Below are 19,874 nucleotides of genomic sequence, written 5' to 3'. Positions count from 1 at the left end.
TGAGTAGCCCGCAGGGGACTTTGGGGAATAGAATGTTTAGGTGTTTGCAGTTCTCATCAGCTAGAGAGCCAGCTTCTGAATGGAGGAGGACTCATTCACTAACTCCCTGGGTGAAATGCAGAGGCGATGTGTAAGACGATGCCAGTTGTATGTCACTAAGTGGGTGCAAAGGAGACAGACTTTGTTTGCAGTTACACCACTGTAAATCAGATATTCTGTAGATTTTGTAGTCACTGAGATTTACGCTGGCATAACTGCTTTCAGAATCTGGTGAAGGGAGTCTGACTTGATTAACTTACATGTCAAGTGGCCAGAAGACATTTTTAAATGTAAGTTAAAGTAACTTCCACCTTATACCCTCTTCTGTCGTGCCTACATATAGGGTAAGTTTCCTTAGACTTCCTTTCACTTGTTTATTCACCAGTGTCTAACCTTACACTAGTCACTGTTGAATTCTCCCTCCCCTGAATTATTTGAGACACAACGTTTTGTAAATGCAGGAGCTTTTCCACTTCCACACATTACAATATCTAGATCTTTGGGATAGATACAGTTTACAGCAGATCCTGAAGAGCTTACAATCGTAATACGCAAGACAGGTCCAGGAAGGGAGAAGGGAAGTATTACTAACCCCATTTTTGAATGCCCCTACCTCAGAGAGATGAAGCAGTCAAGGCCAGACAGAGAGCCTCTATCGCAGTGAGCAATTGAACACAAATCTGTAGCATACTCTAGTGCCTTTGCCACAAGACCATCCTTCCTTACTTGCTGCTTTGCTTTTGTTTCTCTTGGGTCCTAACACTCAATTTCAGTTCTTTAGATTCTGATGTGGGCTCTCCTTTTCTTTTTTCTGAGTCCTCCTGTGACGGGTTGGATCACAGAAACCCTGTTGGGAGCTGCCACCCGATGTGCCAAGACTAATTCGTCCCTGCTTCCCCTGCCAGCTCAGGACTCCAGCACCCTGTCTTGCTGAGCCAGACACTCCCATCTGCTCCAGCAAAGACCCAGTGTCTGAATTACTTGCCCCAAAGCTTCAGGTTTACCTGAAAGCAGCTAACAGAAGTGTTCCTGTCTTTAACACTCAGATGCCCAACTCTCAATGGGGTCTAAACCCCAATAAATCCGTTTTACCCTGTATAAAGCTTATACAGGGGTAAACTCATAATTGTTCGCCCTCTATAACACTGATAGAGAGATACACAGTTGTTTGCTCCCCCAGATATTAATACATACTGACTTAAATAAGTAAAAAGTGATTTTATTAAATACAGAAAGTAGGATTTAAGTGGTTCCAAGTAGTAACAGATGGAACAAAGTCAGTCACCAAGCAAAATAAAATAAAATGCGCAGATCTATGTCTAATCAAACTGAATACAGATAATCTCAACTTCAGAGATGCTTCAGTAAGTTTTTTCTCCCTCAGACTAGACACCTTCCAGATCCGGGCACAATCCTTTCCCCTGGTACAGTTCTTGTTTCAACTCAGGTGGTAGCTATGGGATTCTTTATGATGGCTCCTCTGCTTCCTTTGTTCTGTTCCACCCCTTTCTATATCTCTTGCATAAGGCGGGGATCCTTTGTCCCTCTCTGAGTTCCCACTCCCTCCTTCTCAATGGAAAGACACCAGGTTAAAGATGGCTTCCAGTTCAGGTGACATGATCACATGTCACTTCAAGACTTGATTGCCCACTTGCCAGCATACACACATACAGGAAGACTTACAGGTAAACACAGCCATCTGCATACAATTGTCTTGGTTAATGGGAGTCATCAAGATCCAAACCACCATTAATGGCCCACAGTTATATTTCATAATTCTAGTTTCAGATACAAGAGTGATACATTTATACAAATAGGATGATCACACTCAGATTATAAGCTTTGTAATGATACCTTACAAGAGACCTTTTGCATGAAGCATATTCCAGTTACATTATATTCACTCATTAGCATATTTTTATAAAATTATATAGACTGCAATGTCACACTGCCAGCATACGAAGGTCCATGCTGAGTCAGACCAGTAGTCCGTCTAGCTCAGTATCCTGTCTTCTGACAGTAGCCAATGCAAGTGAGAACCTCTGCATTCTGTAGCACAGATGCAGGCGGATGTGCATTGGATGCACAATTTTCAGTGTGACACGATAGTTGTTGTTGCAGCAAACGATGATCATCACAGAGTAAAATGAGATCATCATTAGAATTTTCTGCTCCAAATGAGTAGAGGTAATGGCTGAAAATGCCTTCCAGAGTACCACTGCCAGGTAGAAACATGGGCTGGAATCCTGCCTCAAACAATACAGAGTTGTGATATGGTTTTAAAATGTCATAGCATCTTCATGTGTCACTGCACTGTGTGGCAGGGTTGTTGCTATTAACGTTATTATAGTGGTGGGTGATGGTTTTAGGCCTCATCTAGTAGAGGATGAAAAGCTGTTCACTGTCTAAGCCAATTGAAGGGTAGCCTTTTCCTGAATAGAGTCCACTGTGGTGTGCAGCATGTTATGGTAGTTTAGGGCGTTTGGCACTGGCCTCACTCTACTCTGATTGAAGCCACTTTTAAAACCCCATTGACTTCAGTGGCATGAGAGTCAAGACAGTGGTGAGCACTTCTGAAAATCCCACCTTTACCAACCGCTGAAGACAGTGATAGTCTTTCCATTGGCTTCATTTGGCTTTGGATCAGGCACTTAATTAGGGGTCAGTAGAAACACCCTTATTGATTTCAGTAGGCATTGGCTTGGGTCCTAAGGGTGTAATATTACAAGATACTGAGCACCCTCAGTTACCATTTATTTCAAGGCAGGATTGAGCCATAAGCCTCTCCAGGACCTGTTACTTGTGTTTTGGAGCTAAACAGAAGAAATGGTACAAGACATGAAAGGAGAGTTGAACCACTGAGGCTATGTGCACACTACAAAGCGAAGGTCTGATTGTGGCACAGGAAGGCATAGCCATGTTATCTTTAATCTAGCTAGCACGGGTCACAGTAGTGGCAGCATGGGCCAGCAACCAGAGCATATACCCAGCATCCCTGGAGGGCTTGTGCTCTGGTTGCTAGCCTGTACCAGATTAATGCTAATGCAGATATGCTTAGGCATGCTACAATCAGACCTTCATTTTGCAGTGTAGACAAATCCAGAAGCTCCTCTTTCCAAACTCCCTTGCCATACTTTATTTAGGGCCAGGTTCAGCTCCCAAGGAAGTCACTGGGAGCCGTTCCATTCATTTTAATTGCACTTGGAATAGGCTTGTAATCCAGAAAAGAAGGATTAGGAGAGCTAAATCTGCAGGGAGATTCCATACATTTTATTTCCCTTTACCACTTTTTTCTGGGCTGCCATCTCTTGCAGGTTAATGGTGCCAGGATGAGAGGCAAAGAAGGTCTTACTGGTGATCAGAACAACAGCTGTCCATTTGGGGAAGGGAGAAAACTCTTGAGTCTCTGCACAGCTCAGAAAAGCCATTGCAAGCAGCTGCAGCCACGAGGGGGTCTGTGCCACTCTTGAAGCAACCCTTCTACCTCTAGCAGATGGCAATTATACTTCATTAGCAGTCCTGTCGCTCCCATTGCTTCTCCCAGGATTCAGTGACATGAAAATGTTGCCATGTGATGGGGGAGGAAGCTGGAAATCAGTGACAAAAATGGAAACAGAGCATTAAGCACATCTAGTGAAAGAAGTGGGGGAGGGTGGGGCTAAAAATCACGGAGTTTTCTGACAGAGATGCAGTGCTGCCAGCTTCCTTGAGCACTATAGGATGGGGGATGGACAGAGTGGTTAAAAGAAAGGATAGCTGCTGATAAGTTGCTGGAGACCTTTTTTGCTGTCATTCTTTTGTGCGTTGATTCTCAACCAGGGCTCAATCCTGCAAGATACTGAGAACTCTAGCTCGGATCCAGCACAGCATTTAAGCACATGCTTAAGTCTCTTGAAGTCACTGGGAATACTCACATGCTTTAAGTTAAAGTGCTTTGCTGCATCGGTGCCAAATACATTGCAGAATCCTGCAAGATGTTAAGCACCCACACCTCCCATTGTTATCATTGAGAGTTGAATGTGCTCCTTATCTCTCCAAAAGTGCTAAGCAGCTTGTAGGGTCTAGGCCCTCTATTGCCATTTACGCTTGGGCCTTACCTGTGGGCAGGGGAGAGGAGGGTCACTTAAGAGATTCTGCACGTCCATTAACAACGAAGACATAAAGGGGGCCACTAGGGCGGGGAAAAGGGAGCTTTCAATCCACCTGCTCACTCCTGAGACTTTCCCAGCTGTACTGAACCTTGAACAGGAAAACAGGGTTTTTAGAACTGCTAAAATGATAAATCAGAAATGTTTTCATGTTAATGTCAAATCCTACAGGGGAATATTTAGCCCTTAGTCTGGTCTCATTGAAACCTGGACAACACTGGTTTTATTGCCCTTTTCTTCAGGAGCAAATCCTAACTAGCATAATGTCAAATCAGAATCAGCCCTTTGGAAGACTACTTTTGATATGCAAGGCATATGCCAACTGTACGGTGCTTGTGAAGACCGTAAAGCAATATACCAACAGCAGTTTCTTTCTGTGAGACTGATAGTAATGGTTGTGACATGCTTCTTTAATAAGACAGTTTTGCACTTTTTATAACACTTTTCATCCATGGTTGTCAGTGTTTCACATTGGGGTAGGTATTATCCTGATTTTACAGAAGATGAAACAGACAGACAATTAGGGCCTGATTTTTTTGAAGTGCGGAGTATGCCCAGTTCCCATTGCCTTGAGCTGGAGTTGTGAGTGCTCAGTCCTCTGAAATGAAGTCCTGGGGGTCAGATTTTCAGAAGAGCTCAGCTCCCATTTAGGCACCAAAGTAAATGGCCAGATTTTCCAATGAGCTGAGCATGCTGGGTCTTTTGAAAATCTATCCCTAAATGTCAGAATGGGAGATGCCAGATGATGAGCGCTTATGTAGATAACTGAACGGGAGCTGAGCTCTTTTGAAAATCTGGCCCCCTTCATTTGTAAATCTGGTCTGAAATGACTTGCCCAAGATCATGCAGAGTCACTGACAGAAATAGAACCCAAGAGCTCTGTTTACTAGCTGACTGCCTTTTTCCTTTCAGACCTGTCATGGAGGTGCCAACTGACCAGCCATTCACTGAAGAGCAGGCTCGGCTCTACTTTAAGGACATTGTCTTGGGCATAGAGTACTGTGAGTACCAAGATCAGTTGCCCTTTACAAAGCATTGCATTGACCTACATTCTTGTTTGAAGCCCACCTTTTGGTCACTGGTGAACTGTCAGGAGTAAAAGGATGCTCTCTGATCATATGGGGGGATTTGCAAGATTGGATATGACCCGTCTCAGCCTGGTTTTGTATAGGCTGTATCAGTTATTCAGTGGCAGCTGTTCTTTAAAGGGGCACTATGAAAACAATTAGTAATTTTTTTTTTTTAACTCTCTTGGATAGAAATTGTAGACTTTAATCCTTACAGCTGTACCAAGCTTCATTGAAGCCAGGAAACAGCATTTGCAAAGACACAGGCAAAGAAAGTCAATTAGCTTCAGTTGAAGTGAATTTGCGCTGCTTCCAGCTGAGCTGTGGGGGATGAGCTTGCAAGTGGCAGCTGGAGGGCATCTGTCCTTGTCTGCTCCCTTTGGAATGCATCTCAGTGATTCATCATTACTCAGGGCTGTGACATGGGGAGACCATGCCACCTCATCACCTGCCATCACAGCTGGTGGCTTGTGTTTTTCACAGAAGCCTCATTCAGTATCTATATATTTTTAATAGGCTATTGCACAATTTATTTTAATAAATCAAATATTGTGTTTCTCCCTCTAATCTGGCAGATGAGTTCTCAAGTATTTTGGGCTAGATTCTCACCTAAGATCCAGGCTTGAGCGCTACAAAAGGGCCAGATTTTATCCTTAAATGGTATTCAGGGAATTTCCCTGGCATAAGGGAACTGGCATATCACTGCTGACATAAAGATAATAAGACAGCCCCTGTGCCAGCTGCCTCACACCACATGTAGGGAAATGTTGGGGGAGGAAGGGAGTGGTTGTGTGGTGGACCCTATGCTAGTAGGATAAGAGCAGCCTTTGACTGGTTAGCTTTTACTGGGTCCAATGCACACTGGCCCTCAGGAATCAGGATCAAAGATCCATTTATGGACTCCTTGATGCTCCTTCCTTTTCTGCACTGAGCAGAGATCTAGCATTCGAGAGCTCCCAGGTCCTCCAAGATACTTAGGCACTGTGACAAAGTTCCTCCTCTACCTTGGTGGGTCCTGCACTTATTGGCAGATTTGCACACCTCAGTGATCTTCCCCACAGTCTGGATCAACTCCTCCTGTGTCTGATCAGAAGTTGGGAGGTTTAGGGGGAACCTGGGCCCACCCTCTACTCCGGGTTCCAGCCCAGGGCCCTGTGGATTGCAGCTGTCTATAGTGCCTCTTGTAACAGCTGCATGACAGCTACAACTCTCTGGGCTACTTCCCCATGGCCTCCTCCAAACACCTAAACATCCATATAACTATATCCTCACCAAGGACTCTCCTCCCTGGTGTCCATGCATAATGAACTTGTAGCTGCGAATAGTCTTCACGCGAGGACACCACCCTCTCACTCCCAGCTCCTCACACACACGTCCTCTCTCTCTAGCTCCTCCTCCCCTGACTAGAGTGAGCTCTTTTTAAACCCAGGTGCCTTGAATTTGGCTGCAGGTGTTCTAATCAGCCTGTCTGCCTTAATTGTCTCGCAGGTTCCTGATTCACTCAGTGCAGCCCTGCCTCTGTACACTCAGGGAACAAGAATACTACTCCAGCCAGTATTTGCCCTCTACCAGACTCCTGTACCACACTGGCCTGGGTCTGTCACTGCACCTAACTCATATTGACTTCAGTGGGGGTTAGGCACTTAAATACCTTGGAGAATCTGGGCCTCAGAGACTAGGAATGAAATCCTGGCTCCATTGACATTAAAGGCAAAATTTGATTTAGTTGGGCATTGGTCATGCTTTGAGCAGGGGATTGGACTAGATGAACTCCTGAGGTCCCTTCCTATTCTGTGATTCTGTGAAAACTCTTGTTAACTTCTGTGTAAAGGCCATAAGGCAATAGACCAACAGCAGTTTCTTTCCATGAGACTGATAGTAATGGCTGTGACATGCTTCTTTAATAAGTGATACAATAATAAATAATACAGTTTTGCACTTTCTATAACACTTTTCATCCACGGTTGTCAGTGTTTCACACTGGGGTAGGTATTGTCCTGATTTTACAGGTATTATCCTGATTATCCAGGATTTCACTTGAGGTCTCATCATACTGACCTAAATAAAAGCTGTACCTTCATTGACAACTTTAGTAAAGCTATCTCTGGGCTAGTTTGCATTACCCTCACTTATATTGAATCACACCTTCCAACACAAGCTGTGAGTAGTAAGTCAGAATTGAAGGATCAGACCGTAGGGAGACTTCTAGATACGTAACCTAACCTGTTTTGCTTCCATCGTCTGAAATGCAACATTTTCCGCTGTTTCAACCCTTAGGAAAAATCTGTTTGTTTTACTGAACCAGAGGGAATAATTTCTAAATCACTTCCTCTGACCATGTTTTTAAAAAGCAAAGACATAGCCTTGTCAATCTAAAAGAAATGTATTATCCTGTAATCTGTACTTAGAGCCTTGTCTGTCTTCAGTTAATTGGATCTCAGAAAGACGCAGGGAGCGCTACTGCTCTCCCTATAGGCTAAGCAAAGCTTTAGGTATTGCTTGGCTATTTTACAGAAGAGCCATCTCTGAAAGAGTAACTGGAATGTGAATGTCCCTAACGAGCACACAGGCTTTGCTGAGATGAAGGAAGATCATTCACAAGGCCATGTTGATATCACACGCTGCAATACATTAGTTTTGTCTTCCACCTGAAACTAAAGGGACAGTACCAGCCACTGAATGGAAATGAAATACTTACAGTCAATCGATTGTACTATGAGTTAAGGCTGCAGGGTCCAAGACCATTTTGCCAGTAGAGTTTATAGGTTAGAAAAATTGTAGTTTTTGTTGTTAATGTTTATATTCTGATAGTGCCTAGATGCCTCCACAGAGTTCAGGGGCCTGTCTTGCTTGGCACTGGGTGTGCATGTAGTAAATGACAGCCCCAGGCCCCAAAATATTTGAAGTCTAAAAGATAATCCAAAAAAAGTGGATGGGGGAGGTGGGATGAGACTGGGTAACAAAAACAAATAAGATGTTTTAGTGGTGATAATAGCAAAAACAATAGTATGTTTTGTTTTAAGCTTTTGGGTAACCATTTGTTTTATTAGCTGCTAAAAGTTAAGAAATGTGCTCTATTGCAACTGCTGTGTAAATGCATAGCAATTACTATGTAATTAGAGAAAAGTGTACCATTCGTGCATACTGAGGGAAAGTGTTGCCAGCAATCCAAAGATTGCAAGGTAATTTTAATGTAGGCATACATAATTGTTATGTAATTTGCTATACTCAATCACCATGCAGCTGTTCTAAGCTCACAATGTTCACAGCAGTAACTGCATCATTGCTAGTTGTTTTATTAAATTAGATGTTAAAAACTGGATTCTTGTCACTAACTGGAATGTATTAATCAAGAACAATATGCTGCATGTTGTATATAAGCCATCTTGTTTTAGATGGAAAATGGCTGGCTGAATACAGGCCTCTATGTAATACTGTAGAATATTGGCTTAAGTTAATTATTGGTGCCTGTCACAGAGTAGGCTGGCTCCATTAGGAGAGTTGGGCTCAGCCCCACCTGTGCCTAATTATCGGTTGCCAGTGATTGGGTCAAGTGTCCATGCATCACCCAGTGGTAGCCAGGGGTTGGTGCTTCTTATAAAAGGAAGCCTGCTCAGTTGAGAGAGAGCCACCTGTAGGGAGATTCTTACTGAGATATAGAGTTAGAGAGAAGACTGGAGCAGAAGTTTTCCCTACCAGTCAGAGGCAAAGGCCTGGCTGGAGCTGTGTGCTGTGAGAGGCAGGAACAGAAACCCTTAGGAGAGTCATAGTGGACTGCAGAGCACTGTGAGGTGCCCCGATTGAGCAGGGGAAGACCTAGCATGAGGCTGCCAAATGTCTGCTTTTGTTTTCTTGATCTGTGTTGTTTTAGTAAACTAGATTCTGGAGTATCTGATATACACAGGAATCTGGGACATTTCCTTAGAAAACTGAGGTATTGGCAGGATCTGATGCTAAATGAGATGAAATTCTGTTACAGTGCCCTTCCTGAATCCATGCTACAAGCCATCAGCATTTACCTTTCCTTGCCAGTGTGACAGTGAATGGCACAAGGTTAGCTGACCCAAAGTGACATTACAATGGGTGACAAATGTCCCCAAACCATTGGGTTTTTTAGTTTATTAATTTCATTTTATTTAAATATAATTCCAGTTGCGCCTGCCTAAACTCTAAGTAGGGTGCGCACATGCATGTGTGTTTGTGTTGTCGATGTATGTGTGTACACACACAGATAGATCTCAATTCAGCAAATCACTTGAACACATGCATAACTTTTAAGCACATAAGTAATCCCATCCTTATTCAACAAGGCCCTGATCAAAGAAAGCAGCCCTATTCAGGAAAGCGCCATATCCACACGCTCAAGTGCTTTTCTTAGTATTGTATAGTCGTTTCCTGAACTGGGAGTGAAAGCACTCTGCCATGTGCTTAAGTAGCATTGAAGCCAATGGGAGTTAAGCACGTGCTCAAGTGCTTTGCTGAACAGAGATGGAGATTTTCACATGCTTAAAATTAAGCATGTGCTGCACTTAAGTGTCTTCTGAAACAGGGCCATGATGATGTATTGTGCACTTAGATAATGCATTTCAGTTGAGCAACTCAAAGAGCTTAACAAACATTAATTAAGGTTCGCAATACCACTGGAGAGAAAGCAAGCGTTATCCCCATTTTACAGACTGGGAAACTGAGTTGTCCAAAAGTTACCTTGACTTATGTAATGAGTCAGTAGCAGAGCTACGAATAGAATACACAAGTCCTGACTCCTGTTCCCCAGTCCTAATCCCTAGACAACACTTCCTACCCAATACAGAGAACAAATCATTGTTTTTCTTTAATATTGGCTAACAGTTCTAGAACCTGGAATCCCTGTAAATAGGAGTGGCACAACATTTCAGAATCAGACTGCCTTTCAACCTTGTTTAGGGTGGAAATGTTTAAAACAACCCATGACAAATCTACAGATATGCTGGAATAAAAAGAAAACCCCATTTATTTGCTTAGAGTATTTTATTTTTGATATCTTGAATACAGTAAGTGGGTATTCATCCACGAAAGCTCATGCTCCAAAACGTCTGTTAGTCACAGGATTCTCTGCTGCTTTTACAGATCTAGACTTACACGGCTACCCCTCTGACAGTTAGTAAGGTTTCTTCCAGTTTGACTTAATGCTAATTTTCTTGTCAATAACCAAGCTTTAAATTGGTTTGCTGAATAATGATGAATTGGATGTCCTGCAGATTTGCTTTGGCAGGTGAACCATGAAAACCAGCACCAGATAAAGTAAGTAAAAGAAGAAGGATGTTTTTTCCACAGCTCTCAGGCTGACATCTCTTAACGAGAAATCTCTCTCTTGCTGGGAGTTGACATTTTGGTTTAACAAAAGGAGGTGGAGGCTACACTACATCTCTTTCCAAATTGGCTCTGTAAGTGTGTGTGCATGCGTGCACGCATGTGCACGTTTGAGGTGCGGGTGAGAGAGAAAAGGGTTGTTATATAAAATTGCACCAAGCAATCCATTTATCAGTATGGGGTTTGGCAAGCACACAGTCACTGCAATACTCTTTTGAAGCCTGAATGTTCCTGAAGTCCTTATTCGGGCAAAGCTCTAGGACTTCAGAATTCAGCCCTGTCTGCCTGTGCATGTCTGGGTATTCAGTTACTGCACTCACAAGACAGACATTATAGTTTAAACTACATTCTTAGTGAGTCAGAATGCTGATTCACTCTCCAAGGGCCTGCTTTAATGAATGATGCTTTCACAATGATGTCAGTTTGTTTGTTCAGTCTCCTTGGATATGGAGTAGAAAGCATCATACCTTAAGACAGTGGTCACCAAATGGTCGATCACAATCAACTGGTCAATCCTAGAGGATCCCCTAGTCGATTGCCATCTCCAGTAGTGCAGTGGGGCTTCCAGAAGTGGCCAGCACATCACTGGGGGCAGGGGGTAGGGATCTCCTTCTGCACACTGCTCCTGCCTGCAGCCACCACCCCCGCAGCTCCCATTGGCTGGGAACAGGAAGCTATTGCCAATGGGAGCTGCGGGGGTGGTAGTTGCAGAGAGAGGCAGCATGTGGAGGCGCATGCCCCTCAGCCATGGTTGCATTGGCCCCTTCCAGGAGCGGCGTGGGGCCAGGGTAGGCAGGGAACCTGCCTTACCAGGAGCCGCGATGCATCACCAACTAGGAGCCACTGGAGGCCACACCCCAGCCCTGAGCCCACTCCCGGAGCCAGCACTCCAAACCCCAACACTCTGCGCCAGTCCAGAGCCCCCTCCTGCACCCAAACTCCCTCCCAGTGCTTGCATCCCTCACACCTTCCTGCACCGCAACCTCTTCCCGAGGCTCAGCCCAGAGCCCCTCTCACACTGCAAACCCCTTGGCCCTAGTCCAGAGCCTGCACCCCCTCCCGAAACCCAACCGTCTACCCCAGCTCATTGAAAGTGAGTGAGGGTAGGGGAAAGCAAGCGGGGTGGGGGGTGGAGTGAGTGTTGCAGACCTTTGGGGAAGGGGCTCCTTTTGCTTTGCATGGACACTAACCCCTCCATTCCTGAATTCTCTGTAACCGTAGACAAAATGTTCATTTTGTGGCTTTGGGAATTGGAGAGTTTAAACTCCCCCACCCCCTCCCTCGGCCTCCTCGAAGTACCAAATGGATATAGAGTAGATGTTTGTGGCATCCTTTACGAGGATTGTATTGATGTAAAGTGTTTTTGTAATTTGTTACTATTAAGTATTGTAAGAGTTTAAAATTTATTGTTAAAATATTTTTCTTAGCATGAAATTGAAAGGAGACCATTCCCTCTTACTGTATGTAAGTAAAGGGCCAGTGTAAACACTGACATGCCATAACAATTTCTATAACATCTTCCTCATCTCACTACAGAATTAGAGATTTTGGCCTGTATGTATTTACTATAGATGGGTTTAACTAGAATCTCAAATGTGACACACACCCCCCTCCACCTCCTGAACCCTTCAAAATTTTAGGTTAGGTTGGGTTCAGATACCTGGATTGGGCCCAAACTCTACAGTTTTAATTGTCAATTAGCTTCATTTTGTAAGGGCCTGACTCGGGGGTCTTTACACAGGCTCAACTCCCATTGGCTGCAGTGGGAGTTATGCCATAGTAAAGATAAACTGCAAAGGGACAAATCCTGCAGTTCATCTGCAAGCATGATATTAGTTTTACCTAGATCACAAGAAACTGGAACAGCTGTGAGTGAAATGAAGAAAATCCATTCTTTCTACCACTTTTGCACTAGGAAATGTAAAGTCTCTCTATTGATTGTATTAAGGAAAACCCGCTTTGCTTACTATGTGGCAGGTCTACTGTCCGCTTAAGGGAACGCCTGTCATCTGTTAGTTGAACTAGTGGGTCAGGAAGAGGAAAGGATAATGAAGTACAGCTAAAACCATTGGGAAGTTACCTTTCCAGCAGTATAGTCATACAAAACAATTCTCAGTCAAATCCCCCACCAGCTTCTGGAGCCCTGCATCATATATTAAACCCGGAACAATATCAATGCCTGCTGTGCTGATCAAAAGCTGGCTTTTCCAAGATAAGGCGTAATCTTTCTTCTGTACCATCAATACGTGAATCTAATTCCCATTATCTTAAAAGGGGAATTAAGTAAATAAATCAACAGAAGAGTCAATTGCAGTGTGTTTGTTTTAAGACTGTTCTCAGGACTGTTATCAAGAGATGGGTAAATTCAAACACTGGTGACATGGCAAATAAAGCCCTGGTGTGCCCAGGGTCTTGTTTTGAATTTTGTCAGCTGCACATTCTGTGTGACACATCTGTTGTGTGGGCTTTTGCAAATGTGGCTGTAAGCACGTAATGCGCATGGAGAAGGAAAGATGGTCTTGTAATTAAGACACTGGCATGGAACTCAGGAGATTTGGGTTCAGTTCCTAGCTCTACCATAGACTCCCTATGTGACCTTTTGTAATAAGCCTCCTGTCCCAAATCTGGACCTTAGCGTCCAAAATCTGGGTGCTTATCATGAACCTCCAAGCTTAATTACCAGCTTGGATCTTATCTCGCTGCCACCAGTCAGGATTCTGAGTACCTGATAAACTCTCCTGGGTCTCCCTCAAACCTTTCCCTGGGGGGACCCCCAAGACCCAGAAGCTCTGAGTCTTACCGGCAAGGGAAATACTCCACTTCCCTTCCCCCTCCCTCTCTCACCCAGACTTTCCTCTCTGGGCTAACCTGGGAGAGCTGATGCAATCTCTTTACATCACAATACCAGGAAGCATGTTCCTGTGATTCCACAAGAACAAACCCAATACAAGGAACAGAGATGATCCTATCTCTTCCCTCCTCACAACTCCTGGTGCTGCAGCTTTACCTCCGTGATCTAACACAAAAGAGAATCCCTCCCCTTGTTCCTTGACCTACCCAGAGAGAAAACTCAAACAAGTCTTAAAAGAAAACTTTATATAAAAAGAAGAAATACATAAGAATATAAACTCTGCATTCAGAGACAATACAGGGCTATTGCTTATAAGAAAATAGAATAAACAGTCTGATTCAAAAGATATCCATTTTTAAAACATTCCAGCAAATTCCACACATGTAAATACAAATAAACCCATTGCTTTCCTTTTGTTACTCACGCTTGGAACAGAAGGGATAGAAAGAAGCTCTGGAGGTAGAAAAAAAACTCTTCCTCATTAGCGAGAGAAAAAAACGAGCGAAACCAAAGCCAAGAACACCAGAGTTCCCTCCCTCACTTTGAAAAATTCGGTTTCCTGATTGGTCCTCTGGTCAGGTGTTCGGTTCCCTTTGTAAACCCTTTACAGGTAAAAGCTAAGGGTTAATGTTTCTATCTGTTTATGACACCTTTGTAAGTCACTTAATCTCTCTATGAATCAGTTCTCATCTGTGAAATAAGGAGGATAATCCTTCTTTTCTCCCACTTCTTGTCTGTCTAATTTGAAGACCCATCTAGGCAAGGACTGTCTTTTACTATGTATATACACAGCACCTAGCACAGTGGGGCTCTGATTTCAACTGGGCCTCTAGACACTGCTGAAATATAAACAGTAAGAACATAGCCAGTGTTTGTGTGTATTGTAATAAATCTATTATGTCCTGTTTCTCCCGCCTCTTATTAAATGTTCTTCCCCGACCTTGCTAAATGCCTGTAAAATGTTGGTTTTAGTGTAGGAGATTCTGGCACTTCTGCCTAATCCGTGACAACTGATGTTGCTTATGCTATGAATTCAAAGTTTCCAAAGAGCTCAGCTGCCAGAAGCTCCCATTATGAAGTTTTGTGGCCATATTTTCCAAGGAGCTGAGTAGCCAAAATGCACTCACTGTGCTAAACTCTGTTGAAAATCTGGCTGTGGGTCCAGGGGCTGATGCCTCCTGAAAATTCTGGCCCATGTGGCTTGGTCAAGGTCATAAAGCAATTCAGTGTTAGACTCGTGAATGAAACCCAGAAGTCCTGATTTACAGTCCTCTGCACTGAACACTAGGCTAAATATACAAGGTGTAAATGGCCACAGGAAGCAGGCTGTCTCTTAAATGTAGCCACTTTATGTCCACTTGCTTTGGATAATTCTTGGTGTCTGTGGAACACTGCAAACTGGCATAGAAGCCTTGCTTCAAAGAACAGCATTTTGTTTTAAGCTTTATCGGCTGCTGCTGCAGCTTCCTTGGTAGGGTGTTAAATCATTTCTCCACTACAGGGCTGATGTGAGGGTAATACTAAGCAGACTCTGCAGCAGCACCATATGGATTGCTTTTGCCCTTGAACAGTAACAGGCTTCTGTTTTAATCAAATATAATTAAGCCTTAGTAAATAGCATTATGTGCTAATATGTGGCAATTTTTTTGAAGTGCCCAGGCCCTGGGATTTCCAGCAGGAGGAGCAGAGAAGGAAGCTGTTTTAAAAGACAGTGGGGAATTATCTCCCATTTCCCCGCTCCTGCTTTTTTCTGCTGGTTGGTATAGATGAACAATTCCTAAATTTCTGCTTTTGAATGACAAGCACAGCCTATTTTAGAGTCTGAAAGTGGATGTGTCTAGAAATGAGGGAAGAGGGGTTCTCATTTAAAGGTGAGCTTAGTGATTCTGAAATGTGTTGTATTATCACCCCTGAAGGATGGCATGGTGATGGGTACTGTAAAAGGACCAGAACAAACAAATGTGGTCTTTTCATGCTTCATTAGCAATAAGGAATGCAGCAGACAGAGTTGTAGGAAAGAGATCTGGATTGAGTATGCACAGAGAGAGAAAACTGTGTTTATCCAGTAGCAGCCTGATTACCAGACTAGGTTCCTCCTGAAACCTGATCCTCTTTTTCACACAGTCAACCTGTGAAACTCATTGCCAGGGATGTTGTGAAGGCTAAAAGTATAACTGGGTTCAGAAAAGAATTAGATCCATCAGTGGCTATTAGCCAAAATGGTCAGGGTTGCAACCCCATGTTCTCGGTGTCCCTAACCCTGTGACTGCCAGATGCTGGGGCTGGATGACCAGGGATGGATCACTCAATAGTTGCCCTGTTCTATATATTCCCTCTCAAGTATCTGGCATTAGCCACTGCCAGAGGACAGGATAGTGGGATAGATGGACCATTGGTCAGACCCACTATGGCCATTCTTATGGTCTCCGGTCCCACTCATCATACCACAGTGCGTTAATTGAAAGAGTGCAGCCTAGGGAGGCTTCCCTGTGGCACCGTACGTCTGACACCAATTTTTCAGTGTTCTACAATAATGGTGTAGCACAATGCAATTTACAGTTGTATTTTCCTTGGGAGTAGTCGCATTAGTGTGTCACACTGGGTGAATGGAGTATTGTTGGATGCTGACCTGGCTGGAGCACCTACAGAGGTCAGAGGAGGATTGACAGCAAGGGTGACATTTGTGATAGTAGTTCTTGAGGGTTTCTCATTTTGATGTCATTGAAGTAGTTTGGATTCAGCTAACTTTGCACGAGTCTGCAAGCACTCTGACCCCAGTTCAGAAAAGAATTTAAGTATCTGCTTAACTTTAATCACTCATGCTTAATTGCATTGCTTCATCAGTGGATGCTTTGCTTCATCAGGGCCTCAGAACACAGATGTCCTGCTGATCTCCTGGAGCTTTCTCAATGGAACTCTGTGTCTAGAATGTTTGCAGAATCAGAGTCTTGCTGATATGAGTCAAGAACAGCAAAATGTAGCACCAAACCCTTCCAGCATTTCTGCATTGAAGTCCCTCTGTGTCTCTTCAGGCCTGTCGTTCAGGAGCATAGACACACCACTCTTGAGAAGCTGGTGAAGTGGGCAGTGAAGGAGGTGGAGGAGGACAAAGTTGAAACAAATACATCAAGAGTTTTGGAGGGATGTAAGCCGACCTGGGACTGATATGGGTTAGGAAAAACTTTCCACATGGGCAGGTTATCCCATAAGTGCCTGCTGTGTGGTTATTTGCACCTTCCTTTGAAGCAGCTGTTACTCGCCGCTGTCAGAGCATCCTGCAGTAGATGAACCATTGGTCTGATCCAATATGGCAGGGCTCATGTTCTTATACTAATAAATGATAGCCTTAGATTTTCAGCGGTTTTGTACTACACATCCATAACCATATTTCCTCACTGCTAGCATCAATTAAGTGAAAATGCATTGGTTTTTAAAAAAAAATTATAAGCCAAGTTTGCAAAAGTTTGGGTGATTCAATTTTATGGGGCCCACATTTAGACACCTACAACCTGATTTTCAGAGTTACTGAGCATTCAGCTGCACTGATTTCAGCTGGAGTTGTGGGTACTAAGCATCTCTGATAATCAAGCTCCTTGTGTATCAGGTTGGGCCTTCGAAATTAGTAGATATGCTTGAAAATTCTGTGCCTCACCTTCGCCATTAGTAATAATTGCCTCTCTCACAAGGGCTGTTGTGAAACTCGATTATTGGATGTTTGTAAGATGTTTAGAGATTCCTAGATGGAAGATGCTATAAGAAGGATAAGAATGATTATTAAGATCCAAATAGTGCCTGAATTGCTGCTGTTTTCCCACAGAAATGAAGGATAACTCTAATAAAACTGAATTTAAGCGAGAGCTCCAGAAGCAGATTTTCCCCCGGGGGCTTTAACTGTAATATCGTACAATGTTTCATTTTCATTATGAAGCAGTACTGATTTATTTTTTAAATCAGGTCTGTCAGTTAGCATTGAGACAGCAGAGCAACTTGTACACAGAGAGCTTGTTATAGTGAGCAGCCAATCTCAGCACTAAAGAGCAAAACAATTTCCAGCCAAAATGAACAACTTAAACCATTTGTTTGAAGTCTTTGACAAATCATCGGCTCTGGGATTTTTTTTTTCCAGAAAACTATGTTCTGATTGGGCCAGATCTATATTGATTTGCACTACTTTAGGATCAGACCTATTATCTTTATACTGGAGTAACAGTGACTGCATTATTTGGCTGTCTCTTCTGAGACTCCCTAGAGTGGCTTTTGCACTCAGGATCTTGGGTGTTTGGAAGGAGTGTGATCAGATTACAGCTCTGCTCATTCTACTGTAGGTAAACATCAATCAGAAAGGTTTCTCAAAGCCAAGTGTCATGGTATGGTCCAGAGAAAAGACCATCTGGTTTATGGCTAATCAAGCAATGTCTTCAGTTGCTGAGAGAAGAGAACAAATGTCTCATTACAGCATTTGTCTCTATAGTAGTTGAAGATCATCTGTTAATGTTGGATTCCTGTCTGCTGGACCAGGTGAACCATATCAATCCGCAACATAGGACTGAAATGGTAACTGCTTCGTATCAGCTTGGAAAGCCAGCCTCAGTTCATACTAGTGCACAGCAAACAGTCAGATATGTTAGGGAGAAAATCATTATTTATTCATACCAGTGATGCTGGCTTGAAAGTGTGCCCTAACTTAGTGGGTGGGGGAATGCATGTTTGGGACACGATTGAGATGCCCTGAACAGCTTTTATAAAGCGTGCAGTCACAAACTGAAATAACTCCCTACCAGTGCTGCCTATGAGCAAAATGGGGTGAATGTTGAGGCTCAAACTGATTCCCTGGCTAGACGCCCCACATATGTCTCTGGAGGAACTGGGAGAGTGCTGGTAAGGACTTCCTAGAATAGGTTTAGATAAGAACTAGTATTTGTTTTTGTTAAGTTTATTTTGATGAGTGTTGATCTGTATGTCTTTCTATACACTATGTTCATACAGCTCTGCTGTCCTGTTATGTGTGTTTAGTTCGTAGTTTTTAATACTTAGAACCAAGAAAAGGTAGTATTGTTAATTTCCCTCACCTTGTGGTTGATGGTTCTAGTGATAATGAACAATAGGCTTAACCTGATTGCCTTTAATTCCAACCACTATTACTTGCGTTAACAGGATCCAGGAGACAACCTAACCCCAAGCACTCTGAGCACTGAAATAGAGGGTTAATATGGTGCGAGTGTAAACTACGCAATTTAATTTTACTGTGTATAAATGTCACCAACTCCCTTGTTGTGATCTGTCTGTGTGTTTTCAGGAGCCAACAGTGGCACAAATGTATGCTGCTTGTGCTGTTGTCCTCACTCTATGATAATCAGGAGCTGTTCATGCTGCTGTTCATGCTGATAAGCCCTTTGTTTTCAGGGCAGTTGGGACAGGATGTTTAGCTTTTTCTCTTGAGCTTTCTCTTTATTTCTCCATACTGTGAGGTGACAACTCCAGTGTTTCCTGTCATTGCAGCAGCCCACAGCCCTGTCACTGCAGCAGTCTTTTGTACTGGAAATGCAAATCATACCAATTTGCTGAAATTTTGCTGCAAGCAAAATGATATGCAAGAGAACTGTTATCTAGGGTCATTTTCTGTTACAAAAAGCTACCCCTCTGCAGTCTGTTTAATCCCTAAGGGTTCCAGTGCATGCAATAGTCACTCTTAAAGGGCAAAAGTCACAGGACCCTTGGTCATTCTTCAGATGACCTTCCTGTAAAACAGCATGGAGTTACAGCGTAATTAACTAAATTAGGTAACACTGTAAAAAACATACTTTCATGTGGTCTTCAGCATGGTTTGCACCTATGTCACCAGTGGTTGTTATGATCTTCATTACTTTAAGAGAACAAGCATCTTATGTTTTCCTTGCAGCTGATACAATAGATGGCTGTTGTCTCATATTATTTGCCTCCAATTTGTTTGCATTATATAGTCAGCAATCACAATCAGTTTTACAGTTTTATTATGGTCTCTTTTAAAACTGGAGTTGGCCCAGGCTAAATGCCCCTATACTTTATAGAATTTTGGACCTGAATCCAAAGTTTTGTCCCCTTTCTAATTAGAATTAGCAAGTTACTTTTATTTCATTCATGAGAGAGCTGGAATTCTCTTATTTCCAAAGCTGGTTGGCTGGGAATTTTTTTTGAAATCTGGTGTTTATGTTGTATGGATAAATAGTTCTTGGTTCTTTTCATAGGACCAGAAATCACTGGGAGTTGTTTTCACTGACTACAGTCAAGTCCATATGCAACTATATTTTATCATTCCGTATACAGCCCCATATGTACCAAATGCATTTCACAGTAATGTGAGACCTGGGACTAACAGCTCTGTTCGCTCCATTGAGATTTCTTTGAATAACTATCTCCACCTGGGAATGGGTTTGCAGAGCT

At 43.1% G+C, this 19,874-nt stretch overlaps 1 protein-coding gene across 2 annotated transcripts in view; it reads left to right on the top strand.

The window, feature by feature from the left end:
• The window catches only part of CAMKK1 (calcium/calmodulin dependent protein kinase kinase 1), a 159,443-nt gene that overhangs the window by 102,123 nt on the left and 37,446 nt on the right, over positions 1-19,874 (top strand). For both annotated transcript variants that reach the window (XM_032786975.2, XM_032786977.2), the window contains exon 9: positions 5,100-5,188. In XM_032786975.2, coding sequence (XP_032642866.1) covers positions 5,100-5,188 — 89 coding nt within the window. The remainder of the gene's footprint in view (positions 1-5,099; positions 5,189-19,874) is intronic.

Source organism: Chelonoidis abingdonii, chromosome 20 (assembly GCF_003597395.2).
Source record: "Chelonoidis abingdonii isolate Lonesome George chromosome 20, CheloAbing_2.0, whole genome shotgun sequence".
Lineage (NCBI taxonomy): Eukaryota > Metazoa > Chordata > Testudines > Testudinidae > Chelonoidis > Chelonoidis abingdonii.
This window is presented reverse-complemented; position numbering and strand designations above follow the sequence as displayed.